General features: G+C 30.3%; 1 protein-coding gene across 1 annotated transcript in view; it reads left to right on the top strand.

The window, feature by feature from the left end:
* The window catches only part of LOC142334235 (frizzled-10-A-like), a 58077-nt gene extending 45145 nt beyond the window's left edge, over nt 1-12932 (top strand). Inside the window, exons 2-4 of the mRNA XM_075382096.1 lie at nt 2934-3358; nt 9164-9647; nt 12257-12932. Coding sequence (XP_075238211.1) covers nt 2934-3358; nt 9164-9647; nt 12257-12733 — 1386 coding nt within the window. The 3' untranslated portion in view covers nt 12734-12932. The remainder of the gene's footprint in view (nt 1-2933; nt 3359-9163; nt 9648-12256) is intronic.
* Nucleotides 12933-23909: the final 10977 nt, after the last annotated feature.

Below are 23909 nucleotides of genomic sequence, written 5' to 3'. Positions count from 1 at the left end.
AAAAACGATAAACTACTTTTCACGAAATTACCCCTACTCTACTTTTTTATTTCATTACATCTCTCTGGAATCCATATCGCTGTAATGGGCTCAATGTTGACAATATGATTTCTTGTGGATGTATTTTGAAGGATTCAAGATCTAAAAAAAAGTCAAAAAATGCAACTTTTGCCCATTTTGTTTTTGGGGGGAGGGCAATTTATTTATACATAGTTTCTTGACATCTTCCCATCGTTTAAAACACATTCTGTTTTGAAGTGACATTTTGTGGAGTTTCTAAAATATTTATTGAGTTCTTAAATTCTTAATGTTATTTTCTTTTCAGGAATAAAATCTCTATAAAAACCTGAATAAATTCAATTAAACTGTAAATTTTTTCCTACAAATTCTTTTGCAATGTTATATATAGATATATTATAGCCTGAAAACGTAGTGCACTCACTTATTCCACCTTATTTTTTTAAAAAGTGATATCTATAATGTACATTTTTTTTTTCTTTTGAATGATTTGGTAAAAATTAGTAATCTATAATTATTGAGAAAATAACTTATTATAAAAGTATTTCAAAAAATCCCTTTTGGCACGCCGGAAGGCGGAGGTAGATTTCACCGCTGACAAGTAGGGGATAAAAAAGTTTGCATCTTAAAGAAAAACTTCAAATTTATTAAATACGACAATGGTTGCATAAAAAAAAAAGTTTCACATGTTTAGCATACAACAAGCCCATCTTCTTACAATTCCAGCAACATTTTGGTCATCCCTTGCCGTAAGGGTTGGTCATATCAAAAATTGTTTCAGACAGAAGTTTTAGGTAATGTTTAGCGAACCAACGACAATTTGAACCGATTTGATACTGTGCCTATTAAGGGAGGTATCATTTTTTTGTCTTCAAAACCCATTTTTTCCACCCCTTGGGTCAATGGTTGGTGATATCAAAAAACTTTACTCAGATAAGTTTTAGGCCCTTATCCAAAGAATAGAAGGAACTTTAAACGAATTCGATATTTTATTTAATAAGAAAGTTATAGCGATTTTTGTTTTTTTCGGAAAAGCTCCCCATTTCCTCCACCCTTATGGTCCGATTTTGTCTGTTAACGAACTCAACCAAGATTTTGGGACGAGTTATTTTTAAGGAACAATTTAAGTGATTGGCGCAAAATTACAGCAGTAATTTCACTTTCTTCACAAGAAAGTGAAAAAAAAATATAAATGTATATATAACTATTCAAGAATCAGTAATAATAATTTTGAATGGTTGTTAGGCTCCAGTGATGTTTAAAAATCTATTTTCTGAGTTTATTCAGTCAAGTTAAGATCGATGTTATAATAATCACTAATTTAATGATTTAATGTGTCATCAAAGTATGAAGGTGGTATGTTGGAAAACAGTAATGAATATTTCTAGTATGTGAAAAATATCAAGCTTAACTGGGATAGGAACCTGGTAAAAGCAATATGTAAAATTAAATGGAGAAACAACATTAGGGGGTATAGGAAGGCATTCAACAGTCCATCGAAACAGAATGCAAGGATATCAGGGGAAATTTTATCCCCTCTATTAACTGTAGATCCTAGACATTGGTACCTTGATACTGGGTTTCCTAATTACCAGGTGGTAATTCAATTTTTTTTTTTTAATGGCGGTTATATATTTGTTTTTATTTTAATAGTACATCTAAATAAAATGAAAACAAAATTCTGAAGAGACTGAATTTAAAATCTAAAATTATACAATTATGAATCAACTTTGTAAGATTTCTTAAAATAAAAAATAATTATGAAAAATTTTTTGTTACTACTCCTCTTTTGCTAGGTACAGCTAGATGTACACTTATTTCTATACCTGTATAATACAAGTTGACCTATTAATAAATAATTATAATAACCTATTAATAATTATTAAACTACAGAAGTGGGAAAATTATTAGAATAATTGGGAATTTTTGGAAAAAAAATGCATGCAACCAATGAAATATTCCTTTATTTAAAAAAAATGACACATTTAGTATTTAATGTGTATTTCCCTGCTCTTTACGAGATATTCAGTGTGCTTTGGCATGCTTTCCACAAATCTTAGGTTCTCTATAAGATTTATAAATGAACTATTTCCAGACCATGCCAGGGTTTTTATATAGTTTTCACTTAAAAAACTTGTAACAGACTTTGCTTTATGGCACAATGCATCATCATGCATGAATACAAAGTCATTATTTGGGAATGCTTCAGTTGTTGTAATAATCTATTTTCAAGCATCTTTTGTACTTTGCCGGTTCATGATCCCTTCACAATGTATAAATATCCTACAGAATTGACATTACACTCGAATCATCACCTGGGTAGAATGTTTGACTCCTATTAAACTGGTTACCTGGCAAATTGTAACAACATGAAAAAATGACACAGTACTAAAATATAACGTAACCTCACTTTGAAGATTTTCTACCTGCTGATTTCTGTATTCAGTAATGGCAACATGACATATTTCTGAAAAATGTTCTCTTAATCCACTGAAACCACTCAAAATTAAAAAAATATATAGCCAAATCATTGTTACGAGATGAAAAGTGAATTAAATCAATAATTTCATCAACCATTTCTACCTAGGGAAATGCTGCCAGATGTCACATACAGTACATACTACTTGTACACATAATCGGTATTTAGGGAATAGAAAACACTCTTTCTAATCAAAAAATTTTGTTTTGGCTTGATACTAGATATTGGATATGAATGTAATCCTGCTACATAGTACAATGGTGTCCTATATAATTAAATGAGCACCAAAAAGAAATTTAAATAATGGCAACAGAAGTGACAAAAAGAAAATAAAAATTCAATCTCTTAGTGTATAAACATTTTGTCCATTTCTGTATGCCCATATGTTTTATAGATAGCAGTACTAATAGTTTTAAACATTTTTTTTTTTTTTCAGTTGCAGGCGTTTTTGCCGCTAGTCCATTACAACTGTTCCCGTCATTTGCGGTTCTTCTTGTGTTCTGTTTTTGCTCCACTATGTTCTGAGCATGTGGTCGGTGCAATACCATCGTGCCGTAGTCTCTGTCAGGAAGTAGAAGCAGAATGTCATCCAGTCATGCAGACTTTCAGTTTTACGTGGCCAGCTCAGTTTAATTGCTCCAGATTTCCTGAACCAAAACATAATGGACTATGTATGCAATTTCCAAATACCAGTGAAGAACATACAGCTGGAGCAACCTGGGGTGTTTCAGCAACTCACCCAGCAACCCAACAATGTCCACCTAATTTTTCCAGAGCACGAGAACATTACTCTGTCACATGTGCTCCTAGATGTGGCCGTGATGCATATTATAGGAAAGAGGACAAGCTGTTTGCTGAAAGGTAATGCATTCATTAAGATTGTTACTGAACTATTAATGTTTACTTTTTCCTTTTTGGTTCTGTAATGTGGAGAAAGTAAACAATTCATTACAATTATTAATTAATAATAAAAAATAAAAAACGTATAAACAAAGGATAAAATTATTACATAAACTTACAAAATAATTTGTGATTTAACACCTTCAACCACATTCATATTGACTGAAATTACAAATACACAAAATGCTGTTTTACAAAGACCATTGTTTAAACATGCAGCAGCAATTAAACATCATTGTCAGATAAAATAGAAATGAAATTAAAAATTGCTGCTCTGATAAAGCAGCAAATAAATTGAAAAATTTGCCTGCAAGGTAGGAATGAATTTTAGAAAATACAGTGCTATTTGGCATCGGCAGTTTGATCCCGTGAAAGTTTTTGATATTAATACTAGATATATTATAATTTTATTCCATGGTTATCAGCGGTCCTTAAAAATTTTATTAAATATCTTGAACACAACAATATCTAAAGAGTAAAATAATGCGCTGCTGAAGTAAAGAAAGATTGCTCTTAGTTTATGAATACAAATATTTTTCCTCCAAAATGAAAAGTAGTTAATATGGGATATATATATATATGTACCTCCCCAGTACATAATATTGTGTAATGATCAAGAATAAAAAATAGATTTATCTAAAACTACATTTAAGACACATATATTTTAGATGATGAACATTTTAGATTACAATTTAACTGTAAATAGGAAAATAATTCATCCACACACAGGCACCATAAGCAAATTCAGTATCATCAGTAAAAGTGTAATTAAGCCTTAAAAAAATAGGATGCAAAACTGTTCAGGTATCCCACTTGGTACTGCAGCATGAGCTTTCACAACCTCAAACTTAACAACTGTCAAATATGTGACTGTAGGCATTACAGAACTACTGCTTTTTAATCCTGCAACATCCAATTTATCCAATAATATTTTGTAGTCTACACATCTAATTGTCTTGTAAGGATAGACCCTGGCACTTTATAAAATTCCATATTATTTATATCAAAATCAATTACTTCATTCATTTTAGCTATATATCTCATTATATTATTTAATAATATAGTAAGTATATTTATTTTTAATGTTTTATTTATTATTAATAAACCTTTTTTTATAAAATTTCACTACTGTGTAATGGCTCTCTCTGAGCACATATTGAATGTTAACAAAAACTCAATACCATTTAAAATTAAAGAAGATGAACAAAGAAGAATACAAACTAAGTTATGTCAGAAAACCTGCACTTAATCCTTTTTAAATTATAGTTTTGTAATTTGTACTAAAACATTATTAACAAAATATTTTTCTGAAATAAAAAAAAAGATTAAAAGTCACTTTTACTGATAGAATAGTTAATACCTAGGGATACGAAATACAGTTCAGAATCATGACTATCAATAAAAATTTAAAAAGAAATTATCAAATGAGTAACTTATGATCTCAAATTTTTCATTTTGAGACATACTATCACAGGAGTGCTGAGAAATCCTCTGTTGAAAAATTTCTCCATAAAGAGACTAGTTTAAAAAAAAAATCAGTAATTGCATTGCTACACTTTCCCAGCATACAACTAACCCCACACTATCTATCACTCAATCCATCTGAGACTTCAGCTCTAAACTTTAATATCATCAATGATCCTGCATAGAAGTTACCATGTCAAATTTGAAGATTTTTCAAATCCCAAATTATTAATCTAAGCAGATGCAAAAACATAGATGAACAAATAGAATTTACATCACTTTTTTGTGTTTCTTGATGGTTTGATGAGTAAAAACCAAAAAAGTAGAAAATTATTATTTTTTTGGCATTATTACTGTAATCATCTTCCTGTATTACAATAAATAATCACCAGAGAAGAAAAAATATATATATATATATTTTGTTTCAATATTATTTTATGGTAAATAATTAATTAAAATATAATTAATTTGAAATACCTTTTCATTATTTAGTAGTAACTAATTTTAGATGTAAAAAAGAGATAGTTAACTCTATGTACAGTAGTGATAGTAAAAAAAATCTGCTCAATACGGAAATATTGCAACAAAATAAAAATTCTAACGTCTAAGAAACTTCCAAAAATTATTGTTTTATATTTTTTTAATTTTAATAAAAATTGTTAAGAAAACAAAATGAAGAAATAGTTTAATTATAACTTCAGTTCAGTAGCAAAATGAAGTATAAAAATTACCCATAAATAATGCACATAAAAGATAATGTATGAAAATGCACATGTTCACAAAAATATTTTTTATATTCTATAATTCTGCTGAAACAATAAAAAGTATATGTACAATAATATAAATTTACTTATACACTAAAAGAACAAGCTGAACAATAAAGTTAAAAATAACACTGGGGAACAAAAAAGAATTTTTTTTGTCTCAGGAAGAAAGATATGTGATTCTGATAGTATTTTTTTCCCTGAATTCAAACTTGATATCAGTTTTTCTCCATCACGCAAAGTTTCTGAGAGACAGGCATTTATAACTTCAAACATTTTAATTCTGCATTCTTATCTACACAATATTCAAACATTTGACTCATCTAGAAAGTAAGAAATTGACAATTTTCTGCTATATTTTGCTTGTGGGGCATCCCTCTGATGGCCCAACAATAATCAGCCAGCATATTAGGATACCTCTTATCCATAGCTGAAATCTGGTGATGAAAGTGTTCTCCATGCTCATCGCTCACTGTGCCAAGATTTTCCGGGAAGAAATCTATGTGCGAGTGCAGGAAGTGTATTTTTAAGGACATATTACAACCCAAATTTTTATAAGATGTTATAAGATTGTTGACAATGTCACAGTAATTTTCCACCTTTCGATTTCCCAAAAAACTCTGAATAACATTTTTGAATTCTTGCCAAGCTGTTTTCTGCAGTGGATTCAACAGTTCCTCAAAGTTTTCATCATGCATTCATTAGTGACTGTATTTATGGACCCACAGATATTCCTTCTTTAATTTTTGCATCACCAATTTTAGGAAACTTCTGTTTTATGTACATGAAACTAGGAGTATTGTCCATGGCCTTGACAAAATTCTTCATTAATCCTAGTTTGATATATAACAGAGGTAGAAACACATTTTTAGGATTACACAATGGGTCATGTTTCACATTTATCTGTTCAGGATTGAGTGATTTGTGCTTAGGCCATTCTTTTCTAATGAAATGAGTTTTTCTGTCCCTACTATCCCAATCACACAAAAAAAAATAGTACTTTGTGTAACAAGCTGCAGACCAAGAATAAATGCAATTACCTTCAATACACCACAAATATTCCATTCAAACACTGCATATTGAAGTTTTTGCAATATAAATTTAAAGTTTTCATATATTTCTTTCATACTAGCAGATTGAGGTGCAAATACTGATGGGAATTTATTGCCATTATGCAGAAGCACAGCTTTTAAATTAACTTTAAAGGAATCAATGAACAAGCACCATTCTGTTGGGTTATGTTCATTACAGAGTGTCTCCATAAATTAAGAAATGTCATTACAAAACATTAAGCCATTTTCTCCAGAAAAATAGTCTTTAAATTCTGAATGACAATTACGATAAATACATATCTTTGTATTCTTTTGAAGAAGATATCATCCTTTTAGCTGGGAAGTAAACATTTCAGACTTTAAATCTTGTATGAAATCGTTAAGATTTTCTTGAGTCAGTAAATGAGGCTCAGATGAACTGCTTTGTTCAAAGTTATATCACCAAAACCTGTTTCTTTTACTTCATTACTTCCGTCAGATTCTAAGCTCTCTTCATCTAACATCACATGTCTGAAGGCTTTGGTATGGAATTTCTTCACAGTGTGAAACTGGCCTCATTGTAGATTGCAACTTGGGTACACCATTGTGTGTTTTGATCCCTTTAATGTTTTTTAAGTAGAAATAACAGTCAGAAGAGTGATCTTTGGGTTCCCTCCAAATCATAGACATAGCAAATGGCACGTGGCGTGTGCCATTTTTCCATGCAGTGTGAAGCCTAGATCACGATAAACAATAGATATGTGTTAAGATTTTCTTGAGTCAGTAAATGAGGCTCAGATGAACTGCTTTGTTCAAAGTTATATCACCAAAACCTGTTTCTTTTACTTCATTACTTCCGTCAGATTCTAAGCTCTCTTCATCTAACATCACATGTCTGAAGGCTTTGGTATGGAATTTCTTCACAGTGTGAAACTGGCCTCATTGTAGATTGCAACTTGGGTACACCATTGTGTGTTTTGATCCCTTTAATGTTTTTTAAGTAGAAATAACAGTCAGAAGAGTGATCTTTGGGTCCCCTCCAAATCATAGACATAGCAAATGGCACGTGGCGTGTGCCATTTTTCCATGCAGTGTGAAGCCTAGATCATGATAAACAATAGATATGTGGGGCCCAGGCCCTTGTTTGGTCCCTCACTTTAAACCCAAAATAAAATTCAAAACACTTTTTTACTAATGGAGTAAGGTTTCACCTTTGGAACTTGAGCATCACTTCACCACACATAACAAAGATTGTTAGGATGATTTAAACAAACTCAAGGCATTTTGCAACTAACGACTAATTAAAAGAAATAAAGTTGTAAATAAGTAATACACAATAATTCAGACAAACAAAGCACTCACAATGATGTGTTTACTGGTTCAATACTGTCTCACAACTGGCATTGTTCTGATAAATATGTGCTACACTAGATCACACTTGTACATGTCTATACACATGTGAACTTGCACAATAGTAGCAATGCTACCCTTTGAGTTAGCTCATGTGGTTCCATCATATTTACTAGGAGCTTTTATTTGACAATGGACAAATGGATGAAAAAAGTTATAAAATATTTTTAAAAATTAAAAAAACAAAAAACTGTGAGTGATGGAGAAATTCCAAATACATATTTGAAAACAGGATAAAACTGTATAAAGTACACCTATTGGTACTCATAAGACAAAAATCATGTTGACCAGTGTAATTATGATCATAGACACATGGGACAGCATCATAGTATAAAGTTGCATGTAATATTTTTACAATGGATTTAAAAAGATGATAAATTCTGAAGTTTCAGAAATAAGTTAGTTATCATCATTAAGCTTCACTGAGCTCTAACATTAATACAAAATCTTATGTAGAAATACTGAGAAATATTTATATGTCTGGAATCAAGTTTTTCCCAAACTTAGATTGAGTAATCTAGTCCCTGATTACTGAACATAACTTATGGTGACTGTTTTACTAACAGTAAAACAAACACACACACCTATGCTTGGGCACACATGCATCCATATATCTGTTATATCCATATATCTGAGCCAATTGGAATCTAGCCTCTGTTCTTAATTTTGTTCCTTCACTGTGTGTGAAATAAAATGTTTTTACTCTGATATATTTTCTTTTATTTTTTGTATTGTATTTATTCTTCTTCCTTCCAATTCATTAAATTTTCTTCAATCCTCAGAGGACAAAATTGCATCAATTCATGAAATTCAGTTCATAAAATTTAAACACAATAGCTTGCTATAAATGTACTATAAATTCCATATTTCATTAATATTTATTCATGTTTTAGACAAAAACTTTTGTCAAGATGATACACTTTGTAATGAGCTAATGTCCTGCACCATTACTAGATCTGCGTCAGCATTCATGAGTAGCCAATTCTGTAGTTACCATTTTTCACTTCTAACTACTTATTTGTTTTACATAAAAGTTATGTTTTTCTATCTTATTTAGTTGCTATGGAATAGTTGTGATCATAGTTTTTTTTTTCAAGGTGGATGACTGGATGGGCTTTATTATGCTTCCTTTCAACATTATTCACCCTACTGACATTTTGGGTTGAACCAGCTCGTTTTCGCTATCCAGAGAGACCGGTTGTGTTTCTTGCTCTTTGCTACAATGCGATGTCCTTGCTGTACATAGTACGAGGATCATTCGGTCCAACGATGTTTACTTGTGTACCCGTTAGTGAAGGATATGATTCTTATGTAGCTGTTGATGGACTAGAAAGTGCTCAGTGCACAGTCATGTTTCTTATTCTATACTACTGTAGTTTATCAGCAAGTGTTTGGTGGGTTGTACTTGCTATAGCGTGGTTTCTATCGGCAGCAAAAAAATGGTCAAGTGAAGCCGTCTACAACCTTGCGTCATACTTCCATGTTGCAGCTTGGGCAGGACCTGCAGTATTAGCGGTACTTGCTTTAACTCTTCACAGAGTTTCAGCCGATGAGCTAACTGGACTTTGCCAAGTATCTGAGGTCAGTTTACAATTTATTTCTTTTTAATGTCAAAATGAAATTACAATTTTTCACTATTCTCTGTTTCAATAGCAAATCACAAACAATTTTTTTTAATCTCTTTCTGTTAATTAGTACTGGCCAGTATCTGAGTTCTGGATTCAAATTGTGGTCAAGTTTGGATTTTTCTAATGTGACAAATTAATTTTTATTAAAAAAAAAACAGGCAAACAGTTGCTATGATTGGAAATGAGCCTACAGTTGTCAGTATACATAAATTAGTGTAGCTACACTACAATATATAAATAAAAATTCAAGCAATCAGTAATGTTTGGGATACTAACAATTGTAATTTCTTTCCCCCAATTAATTTATTCAGACCAATTTACCAGACCAAAAGACCAATTTACTTCTAGGATATTACTTCAGATGCAGAAGATAATTTATTGCTACCTGTATTCTTTTACTGCTGCTATCTTTGCATCTTGTAGCCAGTGACAAAGTATCATTAATTGGAATGATGTCACAATTCCACATACTTGATGAGATAGTAAATAAAACATTCATAAGCAATTAAAGAGAAAAACATCCAAACACACACATCAAAATTAGTTTCCGGTTGATGTTACCACAGTCTCTCTGGATATTGGATCAGATGAAAAGGTCCAACTGCATGGCCACCTAGAATATCCTCCAAATATTAATCTTTTGGACTATTTTGCTTGAGCGTTTATTAAAAGTTGTGTGTATCAAAGAAAAGTTTGAGATTTTAATGATTTAAAACAGAGAATTGTTGAAGCTGTTGGTGTAATAATGCTGTAAATACTCGTAAAAGTCTGGCAAGAGTTAGATTATCATCTAGACATCTGCTGAGCTACAAAAGGTGCACACATTGAACATGACTAATTTACATTTAAACTTGCTGAATTGCTGTGTTTATTAAAAAAAAAAAACTATTAAATTATAACAGGGTGTCCCATATAAAGCATAACCCACTTGTGTCACTGGTATATTTAAATAAAAAAGTGATTTGTAAGTTATTAAATTAAATATTTTATTTTCAAATTTTTCAATCTTAAATTCTAGAGTAAATTCTGAAAGTGGCTGCCATCTTCATGAATGCATGCTTCCACCCCTTTTCACTGTGTTTCTTGCAACTGTTTTCAGAATTTGTGGGTTAATAATTAAAACAGCTTATTCAATATTGACCTTCAGTTGTTAAAGTGTTCATGGTTTATTGCTGTAGGCTTTATCTTTGAGGAGCCCCAAAGAAAAAAATCTGGTGCAGTCAAATTTGGAGATCTTGGAGGCCATAAGCCATGATCAATAATGCAATCACCAAAGAATTTGTTAATGAATGAAGTGTGAAGAAGAATTTGAAGTGTTTATCAATTCGTTAATGAAGTTGAATGTATGTAGGGTGATGTTGCATTACCATGTTGGAAGTAGCAGTATCAGTCTTCCTCTTCCAAGAGCGCAATAAAATATTCTGATATTGTTCTGTAGTAATGATGTACTCAAAGAAAAGAGAACCAATAAGTTTTTCCTTATATTTTACATCATACACTCATCTTCTGTGGGTGCAATTGTTTTTCACGATATGCGTGGAGATTTTCAGCACTCCAAATCCTACTGTTATGGCTGTTTACATAGCCAGATAAAACCATGCCTCGACTGTGAAAAAAATCAAGTTCATAACATGACCTCACACATGAATCGACAAAATCAATGACAATATTCTAGCAGTTTTATTTTTGTCTGGATCAAGAAGTTGAACTGTTTGAATTTGATATGTTCATAAATTTAATTTTTTTGTTGCCCGATGAAGATTAGTAAATTAATTTCAGCTAATTGACTTTTTTGGTGAAGCAGTTAATCAGTCTTTGATTTCAGCGACTGAGTCTGCATTCAACATTGTCATTGATCTTTTGTGTTCCTTGCTATTAACAGAACCTGTCTCTAAATTTAGCCATTAACCTCAAAACTGAAGTCCTGTTAGGTGCTGGTTTATCACAGTACTTACAGCAAAAAGATTCTATCACTGCAACCACTGATCACATGCTAAAGTACAACTCTAGAATAAAAACACATTCATCTTGTGAAAATATCTTCTTTCTAACAATGTACTGAGTATTATGATTGCTTTGTTAAGCCTATCAGTAGCAATCTAATGCACTGGTACAGTGTTCACTTGTTGGATAAGTCCATTCCAATAAAAGGTAGGGGAGTTGAGCAGTCAATTCAAATACTGTAGAAGGCTGATTGCTAGGTTGCTCTGAACAAATGGAACACCTATATTAACTATTTCTGTGAACATTTAGCCTGGACAGTTTGTGTATAAATATATACAATAAATATATATATATATATATATATATATATATGATAGCTGTATAAACAACTTTGAAAAAAAGTGATTCACAGGTACCGGTGCAAATACCAGAAGTAAATGTTGAAGTAATGGCAGTTACAATTCACTTGATAAATAATAAAATGATTAAGTTATTTTCAAGTTGTCATTCAATAATTTTCTGATGCCAAACTTAACTTACAGGCATAATTAAAATAAAAATATTATAGTTTAATAAGTGTAAAAGTAAATCTTTACATAATTAAATTTTACATTTCAGGTTGCAACAATGGGATTTTTGGTTATCCCACATGGTGTGCTTCTTGGTGTAGGGGTGTTAATAGCAGGTCGAGGAGCATCAGCCCTAGTTAGAGTAAGAAGAGAAGTTCGACGAGCTGGAAATGCCACTGCAAAATTAGAACGATTAATGACACGTTTAGCAGTATTTACAGCTCTTTATGTTTTGCCAACATTAGGAGCATTGGGTTGTTTACTTTACGAGTCATGGCATCGTCCTCGTTGGCGTTCTCTAGCTTTATTGTCTGCTTTAGATTGTCATGCTACTCCTGGATGTGCTCCGGGACCATCATACCATTCCGCCGGTGTTGAGGTGTCTCTTTTAAGAGTATTCCTCTCACTTGTTGTTGGTATATCTTCAGGAATGTGGGTTTGGTCAGGGAAAACCTGCCGCTCTTGGAGCAGCTTATTTACAGCACCGAGAAAAACAAATCGACCAGTTCCCATGACAAGGGTTTAATACCAGGTTAAGATTTAAATGTATATATGTAAATTACAGATATGTATTTAAAAATGTTGTACATTACTGTGAATATAAGTTTTGTAATTAGATAAATTATAAATACTGTAATTAAATTATTTGTAGTTTTAAAAGATAATTGTGGTATACATTACAATATTTTAATAAACTGTTGTATAATATATTTTAATTTGTCTAGTTTCCTTTTCATTTTTAACAGACTTCAAAGATGGATGATGTTCTCAATCTGATCACTATCCAATTCCATTCCAAAATTTCAATTTACATGTTTTTTAATGAGTTTTTGTGCCTTAATCTTCAGAAAATGGGGTTGGAATGATTTCAATGATTTGCTTTTTATTTTGTCGAGAACCTCTGTTATAAATAATAAATATAATTATAAGTAGTTAATATAATGAGTCAAAAGTATAGAAACCCCTCAACAACTTTAAAACCATTCAAAACAGAATACTGTAACTTTCAGGATATGGTATCAGTCAACTACTTTAACTTTTGATGAGAAATAGAATTTAAATCCCTTCTAAAGGAGTGGACCAGGAGTTGTAACTTAAATATTTTAAATGATAACACCCTTTGTATGATATATCATTTTAAAGGTCTCTTTTAAGACAAGAAAAATGGTGTGTATAAAAAGTTGGTATGATGTCTTTACCCAAAATGGCAGTTTGATAAAATCTGGATTTTGAAATTACTATATTTAGTAAATCAAATAATAAAATTAAATAAAAGAGATTAAACTTAATTAAATTAAAATTTAACCTAATTTAATTAATTTTATTTTATTTATTAAAAGTAAATTTAAATAAATTAAAAGTTTCTATTTTTTTACACAAAAAATTGCTTTTGTTCCAAATTAATGAGTAAATAAATGAAAATATTGTTACCCAATCATTCCGATCAGCATAAGGCACAGTATTTGACTGATACCTTATCCTGAAAATTACATTACTCTATCTGGAACGATTTTAAAGTTGTTGAGGGTTTCCATACTTTTAACTCGCTCTGTGTAGGCTGATGTCTTGTCAAAAGTATTCTCAACCACCAATTTAAGAAAATTAGTTGGGAAATTTAAAACATCTTTTGTAAAAAAAAAGAAAAAACTAAATACATTGTTTGTATGAACATAATACATATCCTCCATCCCTTTTACTATTTTTAACAAGACACATATTTTCTGTAGTCCAGAGACTCTACTTCATATTTTATAACACTGTGTTCATTATGGTTATTAAGATCAGATTTCTTATTTATATGTTTTTGGTGAACATCTTTGTTTATATACAATCACAATTTTTTATTAGCCCATCCATTCTGTAAATAAAAATTATAAAAATATATATACATTTTTTTAATGAAATGTCTTCTAAAACTGCACTTAATCTCGTATTTCAGCTTTAATTTTTTAAACTCAGAGTCAAATCAAAAAATTAATTTTTAAATTGTGTCTTTATTCAGCATAGGCTTCAAAACTGAAAAATTATCACTTTTTAATTATAGTAGTTTTTTGAAATCAGTTTTGTCTTTTTAAAAAAATATTATTTAACTCTTTAAAGTGTACATTTAATCAGAAAATTTATTTGTTTTGAGAGTTAGGAATTTGAATGTATGAATTCTAATGGTTCAAAAATTAATAAGGTGATTACATAAATAATTATTACATACTAATGTACTATACTGTTATGAATGTTGAGTAAGTATTTTATAGCAAAACTTTTAAGTATACTATTCTGAATTTAAATCATTATTAATTAAAATCTTATTAGCACTATACTTCACAATTTTACAAAAATGAGAATACTCACCTCCCTTTTTTCTTTTTGAGGGTAATATAGGTTTCATTCCTAGTTTTCTGTGATTTACTTATGTGAGATTATATTAGGAAGAAATTGATGTTTTAATTATATTTTTAAACATTATATATTCCTTGTATATTTGCTTTTGCAATGTTACAGTTTCTCTCAACAGAAAAAAAATGTAAGTTTTGAAATAAATTTGGAATACCCTAATAACTGCAACACTTGGCCCATCTCAAAAAGTATTTAATAAAAAATTGAGACAGTAATCAATGCTAAGAAAAATAGGAAAAGGTAACTGCTAAAAGTTAATTAACAGAAATCCATTAGTAAAACAGTGCATGCTCAAAGGACACCACAGATATGGCATACTTTCAGTATTATGCATAATTCCCATTCCAGCACTTAACAAGTTCTTCCTTTTTTTTAAAGTAATAAAAAATTCTCTTTATTTTATGAATGGAATAATGATTAAAAAGTTTATCTAAAATTTGTTGGTTATATTTTAAACTGTTAATTTTTGTAAAGAATAAACTGCACAAGATGAGGTGATTGATAACAAAAAAAAAATCATTATTAATTAGTAACATAATTTATACAAAACTTATTTTGTTCTTCTCAAACACCTTTGTTAATTTTTAATATACAATCTTTTATTTTTTTATATTCAAGTATAATTATGATAAAAGATAAATTATGCATGTGATCTATTTATTGAGAAATTGACAAATTATAAATAACTATTTACATATATTTTAAATTATTAAGAGGTAGTAAGATTTGTGCAAGACAGAAACGACACGTACTTATAGTAGATTAATTGTTTTTAGAATGAATATGATTCATACATTACTGCTCAAAAAACAAAATTAAAACTAATTTCAAAATAAGGCTATATCTATCTAGTCAAATGAACAATTTGCATAAAACTTAACTGCAATAACAGGTGGTATTATGATTATACAAGATTTTAAACAAATATCAAGTTTTTCCTTTTTATGTTTGGCATGTATTTGTTAATTTATAATTAAAATATTAAATTATATTTTTTAAATACATTTTAATTAAAAATACCCCAACCTTCTATCCAAATTTATTTATACAGAACTGTTATAGGACAGTCAACGTAACAGGCTGTCATATCTACTGATTATTAAATTATTATCAACAGATAAGAATTAACTTTGTAGAAAATGCTCAGAAATAACAGAAATTATTCCGGTTAACTACATACATAATAAATTTAATCTGCATTAGTTTAAATTTTCATAACTAAACACATGAGTATAATATCTGCAAAAACATTTTGATTAATAAAGCACAACTAACAACCAATTAATGGATAACTTTATCATTTATAAATTAAATATTATTTTTAAAATAATATTTTTTGACAGATGATTTTTGGAAATCATAATTCTGCAATATACTACTTATAGGTGCAATTCACAATATTTTAAATAAATAAAAAACATTTAAGTTACTTGCAGTACAACACTAACCTCCTTAGAATTAGATAGATACTTTTTCTTTTCCTTTTTAGCCTCCGATAACTACCGTTTAGATAATTCTTCAGAGGATGATATGTATGAGTGTAGTCTTGTACATTCTCAGTTCGACCATTCCTGAGATGTGTGGTTAATTGAAACCCAACCACCAAAGAACACCGGTATCCATGATCTAGTATTCAAATCCGTGTAAAAATAACTGGCTTTACTAGGACTTGAACACTGGAACTCTCGACTTCCAAATCAGCTGATTTGGGAAGACGCATTCATCACTAGACCAGCCCGGTGGGTTTAGATACAGATACTCTATACCACTCTTAAAAGTATCTTGGAAACTTAAGAGAGCATATTAGTTAGTACTGATAGAGTTCAGTTTAAATCAGCTCAGAATTGAAGTTTGTTTTGGAAAATCAATTGTTAAATAAATTGAATTATAATTACAAAATAAACTTCAGAGAAGGTTTAATTAATGTAGATGCCATGATATACTGTTTGCAGTTAGTTTGAAAGTAACAAATGTTTTGTACATAATGCAGGAAACAGCACGGCATATTTTCAAGAACAATCTTGCATGTTATAGCAGCAAAAGTGGCATTCATACTACATAATCCTAGTTCAGAAATACAGTTTATCTCTTATAAAATAAACATAGTTTACAAATTTGTTATATTAATTTTATAGAAGCAAGGTTAGTAACAGGATCCTTTCATAAAATACTACATACTTTGAATAAAGTTGATTACAATATAATTTTTTTTTAAATCCTTTTTACAAAAAAAATTCTATATCTATTGAGTTAAGAAATGGGTTCATTTAATTTTTAACACCAACGGTTGTCAAGAAAGAACAACTGGTGGCTACAGACAGTTAAAAACTGGTCATAAAAGCATATTTCTTTTTATAACTTCTACAGCATTGCATTAAAGATATCACTTTAAAAAAGTAAAACATGTTAATTAAAAAACTTTTAAGTTACACTATTATATACTACATGTAATCATGAGTTTCATTAAGAGAACATGTAATAACGTTAAACAAAGGCTTCAAAATTCCATTTTTTCCAATTCTGGAATTAAATAATTCAAAAAGGGCAGTTACACAATTGAAACTCTACAGGTTTATATATTACATGGAGTAAAATAAACAAAAAAATAAAAAACTTGTTAATACCTTCTCTACTTAAAAAAATAAAAAGGCATTTTTAAATTTATGTTTTAGTGGCAAATAACAGAATGAATGAAAAAACATTTTCTTGATTTTTCATGTAATGATGTAATTAACTTTTTCACATGTGCAAACAATCCTCCCATGTTGTATTTACTAGTTAAGATAGATGCAGTATCCGACTCTTTTGACACCGATAAAAACATGCATTATCTATTTCTGGTTTAGTAAAGTTTTATAAGTACATCTTTGGCTACAGGTATTTTAAATATTTATTATTTTATCTGTTATATTATGCAAGTTACATTAATTTTTTTAAGATGAAATTTATGAAATATGTAGTTTTGTGTGTGATAATATCTTTTGTATACATTTGTAAAACACAAATTCAATGAAATTGGCAGGAAAAATTGAATCTTTCTCCAATACCTTCCATTTCTTATTTGCCAGTTCAATCAGTCTGATTTTTTGTGTTATGTTAAGTGTCTAGTGGATTTTGTAACAAATCTAACCAGTTATTCTATCAGTCTGTGTAGCTGTTTATTTTATATATTCCTAATTGGTGTTTTTTTATAACAAATACCAGGCGATTCAAAAAGAACTAACTTTAAAAGCATATAAAAATTTATTTACATAAATTACAGATTCAGTTAAGGTCTCATTTCATAGTAAAACACATTATGTTTTGATTTGTGTAGTTCATTACTACTGAATTCGGCATCCAATGTTGCTAAAAATGGATACATTTACTGGCGCAGAATGTGCTCGCTATGTGTTTGGTTTCACAATTTGCAGTCAGTAACTGCAGTTCAATGTAATTTTCGTAGAGTATGGTAGGGAGCCTCCTAGTAGGCATACAATTTCCTCCTGGCACCAAACCTTTGTTGAGACCAGTTGTTCTGTAAAACATACAAAATCATCAGGACGCTCACGCGTCCCTTTAACTGCTGTGCTACAACTCAGAGAAAGCTTTGCACATAGTCCAAAAGAAATCAACTCAATTTAAGTCACTTAAGACTGGAAATCCATAAATGACCAATTGACGCGTATTAAATAACAACTGCATTTGAAGCCATACGAACTAACCATGATTCAACATATTGAAGTAACTGCTCGTCTGCAGTTTTGTGTGGAAATGATGGATAGAATTGCAGACAATACGTTTTTAAACAGTGTAATTTTTAGTGATTAGTCAATGTTTCAAATCAGTGCCAAGGTGAACACCCATAACTTTTGAATATGGGGTAGTAAAAACTGTCACGAAACTTTCCAGCAAGTTCATGATAGTCCTAAGGTCAATGTTTTTTGTGCCCTAAGAAGATAAAGACTGAAAGAATCATTCTTCTTTCAGCAGGCAATCATAAATGGTAATGTTTATCTGGACATGCTTTAAAATTTTCTAAGAGTTAAACGATGATGACTAAGGTAGACAACATTATTATCAATAAGACAAGGCACCACCTCACTACCACCTAGAAGTCCAAAATTTTCTTGATACTTGATTCCCAGATCAGTAGATCGGTCATTAAGGTCCATCACATGTACAGCTTGCTCTCCAGATTTGACCCCACTAGATATTTTTCTTTTGGGGCTACATTAAAGAGTGGTTTGATATGGTTTCCATTTGAAATACGACATACATCCTACCTGAAGTTAACGACTTCATTCCACACTGTAGCAAGCAAGTCTTAGCTCAACGAGATTAGCAGGCAAAGGTGATAAATAAACTTGGACAAACTTGATGTATTTTGCTATGAAATGAGACCTCAACTGAATCTGTAAGTTATCTCAATCAATTTTTATATGCTTATAAAGTTGCAAGTACTTTTAAAGTTTCAGTAGTTTTGTTTACTACAAATAATTCAACAGAAAAATCAATTAAATTACAGAAAATCCTATTTAAAAAAAAAAAAACATAAATAATTAAAAATGGTGATGTTTATATTTTAATGTTCTAGTGTAAGTAATAGTATAGAAGATAGTTTAGAAAAGAATAATAATTTATTACAAAAAAATAAAAATACTGTAATTACAAAGAACACATTTTAAAATGTTTAAAAACATTTTAAGCAAAAAAGGACAATTTCTGTTAAGAATGCAATCAGTAGCAAGAGTTTCAACAATTTGTAAACAACAACTCTTTAAAATCATATCTTTTTGGGAAAGCTTGCAGTATCCTTTTCAAATTCCACAAAAAAAAGTGTCAACTTCTTTAAGAGAACTAGCAATAGACCTGTTTAATGAACTGAAGGATAAAATAATCAATTCACTTCCAATAACTTTGTATGTTCTAATTATTGGAAAAATAGTGTAAAAAAAATGTTACTTATAAAATTCTTGAGTCAAAGCAAGATAAATATGTAGTAATAGTTTACAAGCAGTAGATTCAGTGTATTTTTCACTATATCTTTCACCAATAAAAAAAAGATGAAATGAAATGAATTAAGCTTAGAAATGAAAATAATTGTTAGCAACAACAAATTTAATTCAGTACTTTATTAAATATTACCCCCTAAAAACAAAACTTCAAATTATTTGAATTAAAGTTTCAAATTATTATTTTTTATGTGAAGGAAGGTATTTATAATGGTTTCTTATTTTTTTTTATTTATATGTACTGCATGAGTCTATAGAATTTCAATCTGTGCACCTCACCCTTACTTTATCAACATCTCTTTTGCTCTAAATGAAACTCATGAGAACACATTATACTTAATAATGCAGCACTTAAAGTTTACCAATTAACAGTTTTCTTTTTTTTAAAGTTAAGTGACATCTTTAAAACCACAGAAATTATAAAGAGAAAGGTAAGTAAGTTCTTGCATGGCCAATTTTTACTTATCTGCAGCCATCTATTTTTTCTTGGCAGTTTTTCTTAGTTTTTCTTTATTTATATGTACTGCATGAGTCTATAGAATTTCAATCTGTGCACCTCACCCTTACTTTATCAACATCTCTTTTGCTCTAAATGAAACTCATGAGAACACATTATACTTAATAATGCAGCACTTAAAGTTTACCAATTAACAGTTTTCTTTTTTTTAAAGTTAAGTGACATCTTTAAAACCACAGAAATTATAAAGAGAAAGGTAAGTAAGTTCTTGCATGGCCAATTTTTACTTATCTGCAGCCATCTATTTTTTCTTGGCAGTGGTCAGAGTTAAAAATTAAATGAACACATTTCTAAGCTCAAAAGATATAAAATTTAAGGTACAAAACTGAATTTTTTATTTATTTCATTTAAAAAAATACTGTCAAATTTTTAAATAAGATCAGCTAATTTTAAAAAAATTTCAAATATTTACTTCCCAGTTAAAATTCAAATGTAGATCCACAATGTAAACAATAAAAAAATTTATAAGATTGAAAGTCAGTGTGTAAAGTTTAAAAACAGGAATCATAAATAAAAACTTACAGTATCTGAAATCTACACTTAATATAAAGCAAACTGAAGTAATGGCAGGGGAACTGATTTTTAGTAACTGAAATTTTAGAATAACTGTGTTTTCGGTTTTGAATTATACAAATAATTTAATGAGAAAAAAATATTACTTTATTTAATGGTTTCATCTTAACTTTGTTCAATTTTGCAGTACACATAAAATAAAAGAACTAAATTATTGCAGTTAGGAAGCTGTAATAACAACACAATATTTGAAAATATGTCAAAAAAAAAAGAACATGTCGAAAGTTTGGGCTAACCATATGTAAGGTCTTAATAGCTAAGAGACCGGATTATATGCATTTACATATTAACCCCATTCTCACTGGTTATTGCATATTTTCCTTAAAATTTAGTGATGATACATATTTTTGCTACATTTACAATATTTTTCAGTAGGGTACCTAGTTAATAAATGAAATCTTATGTTGCAGCTGGCACAGAGCTGTGCGGCCTATTAGCCGCACAGCTATTAGAGTGTACTTAGCAGCTGCACGTCTATGGTTTTATTAGTATAATATTATGAGGCCAAATAAAACACAGACATGCAAGACAAAGATGGATAATACTGATCTGCGTTGCACACCCCTACAGCAGCACTCCTCCCACTAGACAATTAAATTACGCAAGTTATTGTTGACGATCTCATTGCATTAGTTAAGTTTTTTATTTATTTGAGCAAGGTTTAATAAGTACCATGCCTCCCAAAAAAACTGCCTCTTCGTAGATAGCTGACTATCCTGGAGCATTTATATATGACGAAAATGTTTTATATTGTCGAGTTTGGGAGAAAAATATTTTGTGCACAAAAAAGTTTCAGATAGACCAGCATGTCAAGACAAATCTTAATATCACAGGATTGCAAAAGAAAGGCACACGAGAACTTATAAAAGCAGCAAGTAGCAGTGATTTCACTTCCAAAGACAAACAAAAAAAGTACTTTAGCATGGATTTATATGAAGCATTGCTTACAAGTAATATTCCTCTTCACAAACTTACAAATCCTACCTTCAAAGATTTTCTGCGAAAATATTGCTTGAATCAAAATATATCAGATGAATCAACATTCTGTAGAGATTACATACTAACAATTTACCAACATGTTCTGGAAGAAATACACAATGAACTCAATGATAGCATTATTTGGATTTCAGCTGAGGAAACAACCGAGTTGTGGCTGTTACATTGCGAATTTAATTGTCAGTGCATTAAAACTAGAGTCTTCTTCTTCCTATCTAGTGACCTACAAAAATGAAACGACAAATCATTCTACGATTGCCAAACTTGTGAATGAGTGTATTAAAAAAATATTTCTGAATTTTCTGCAGATGAAAGAGTGTTTATATTTCTCTCAGATGCTGCTCCCTATATGATCAAGGCAGCCAAAGCCCTCAAAGTATTTTATCCCAATTTGATTCATCTGACATGCTTTGCTCACGCAGTACATCGATTCATGTTTGGGAATGTGAATTAACTGATTTCATCAAAAAAGAAAGTGTTTTTTTAAGGCACTTGCTCGCAATAAGGCCTACAAACTGCCAAATGTGCCTTTACCGCCCAAACCAATGGTAACTTGATGGGAAATGTGGATTGAAGCTGTACGTTTTACAATAAACATTTTGAGCTCATCAAAGGTGTAGTAAACGGCTTTGATAGTGCAGAAACTATGGCAGTCCAAGAAGCATTTAACAATTCTAGTACAAAAAAGAACATAGTTCATTTTTACCATGTGAACATGGTAAAAAATGAAAACTAGTATTCAAAAGCTTGACTGAATCTATTCAGTTAACAAATAAAATCCGCCAAATGAACTACGCATTGCCAGAGATATTCCTGTGTAAACTTAAAGAAAAATTTGAAAACATTTTGAACAATAACCCAGGCTTTGGAACCTTTGTGTAAAATTTATAGTTTTATTAATGGGATGGGTAAACTTTTGCAAGAAACAATAAGTGCTAACACAGCATCCAAATTCAAATACTGCCCAGTAACCTTAGTGGATGTGGAACAATTCTTTTCCACTTAAAAAAAAAATGTTTAATGATCGAAGACACAATCTTACTACCGAACATTTGGAACAGTACCTGCTGTTTACATTTACAAAAGTAACAAAATGTTAAATAATTGTTAATTATCGATCTGTTATTAAACTACTTACTAATTGTATGCTGATTTTGAAATAAAAAAACTAAAAATTACTATTTTTTATTATTTAAAGTTGCATATTTTGACACTTTCATGCATATTTTAAGCTTTGTTCATGCATATTTCAAGTGTTTTATATTGTATGTAATCCAGTCTCTATTAATACCACACAGTTCTGTGATGAAAACACTGGTGATGCTGGGAAGACCAAACATGTATGTTCTGCTGTCAACCACAACCAACCAAATTAACATTTCCAGAACCGTCCGTATAAAATGTAACATCAGGATTCTCATATTATAATTTTTTTTTTTACGATAACCAGATTTGTGTTCTTTTTATTAATTGACAAAGATCAAAGCAGTAATTAACAACAGAAGGCTGCCAAGGAGGGTAATAACATGGAGCAACATTAAGGACTGGAGGTAATTTTATATTTAGAGCTGAGAAAAGGCAGTGAGCTCTGATGCTTAGTTGAGCAGTTGATATTGGCTGTTCTTGGTATCGAATCAGATGTTTAGAAAACACCGCATCAATGTTGAATTTTATTGCACTTTAATAAAAGTTACATAAGTGCAAATCATTTGATTCCATCTATTAGAAAGGGATTGCTCACCACTTTCCATCAGCATACTTACTACAGGCTTGAATGAAAAGCACCTGAACCAAGATGGATAAATGAATAATGGACAGAATCCAGCATTCAAAGAATAGTGAACCAAGCAGATGAATAAGCCACACAGCTGTAGTCCAAGCGGAAACAGACTAGAGATCAGTAGAAGGGCAACATGCATATTCGATCAGCTACTCATTGTGCATTAGATAAAACTGTCAGCATGTCCAATATTTTTAAACATTTTAACTTCAGCTCATTCCTCAAGTTCAGTATCTTCCCTCAAATGTGAAGAGCAGATGCATTTCATTTTCTCAGGAGAAAACGTGAATCCAGTTGTTTTACACCACAATTCTAAACAGGTGATTGTATTTTGGAGCAGCCTCTTGCTAGTAGCTAAATTTCTAAATGTTATGTAAATTGAGAAATCATCAACAAATAAAGAGCACATAACAGATTATCGCACACAGCTTGTTATAGTATTTATGGC

The sequence above is a fragment of the Lycorma delicatula genome, chromosome 1, assembly GCF_047948215.1.
Source record: "Lycorma delicatula isolate Av1 chromosome 1, ASM4794821v1, whole genome shotgun sequence".
Classification (NCBI taxonomy): domain Eukaryota; kingdom Metazoa; phylum Arthropoda; class Insecta; order Hemiptera; family Fulgoridae; genus Lycorma; species Lycorma delicatula.
This window is presented reverse-complemented; position numbering and strand designations above follow the sequence as displayed.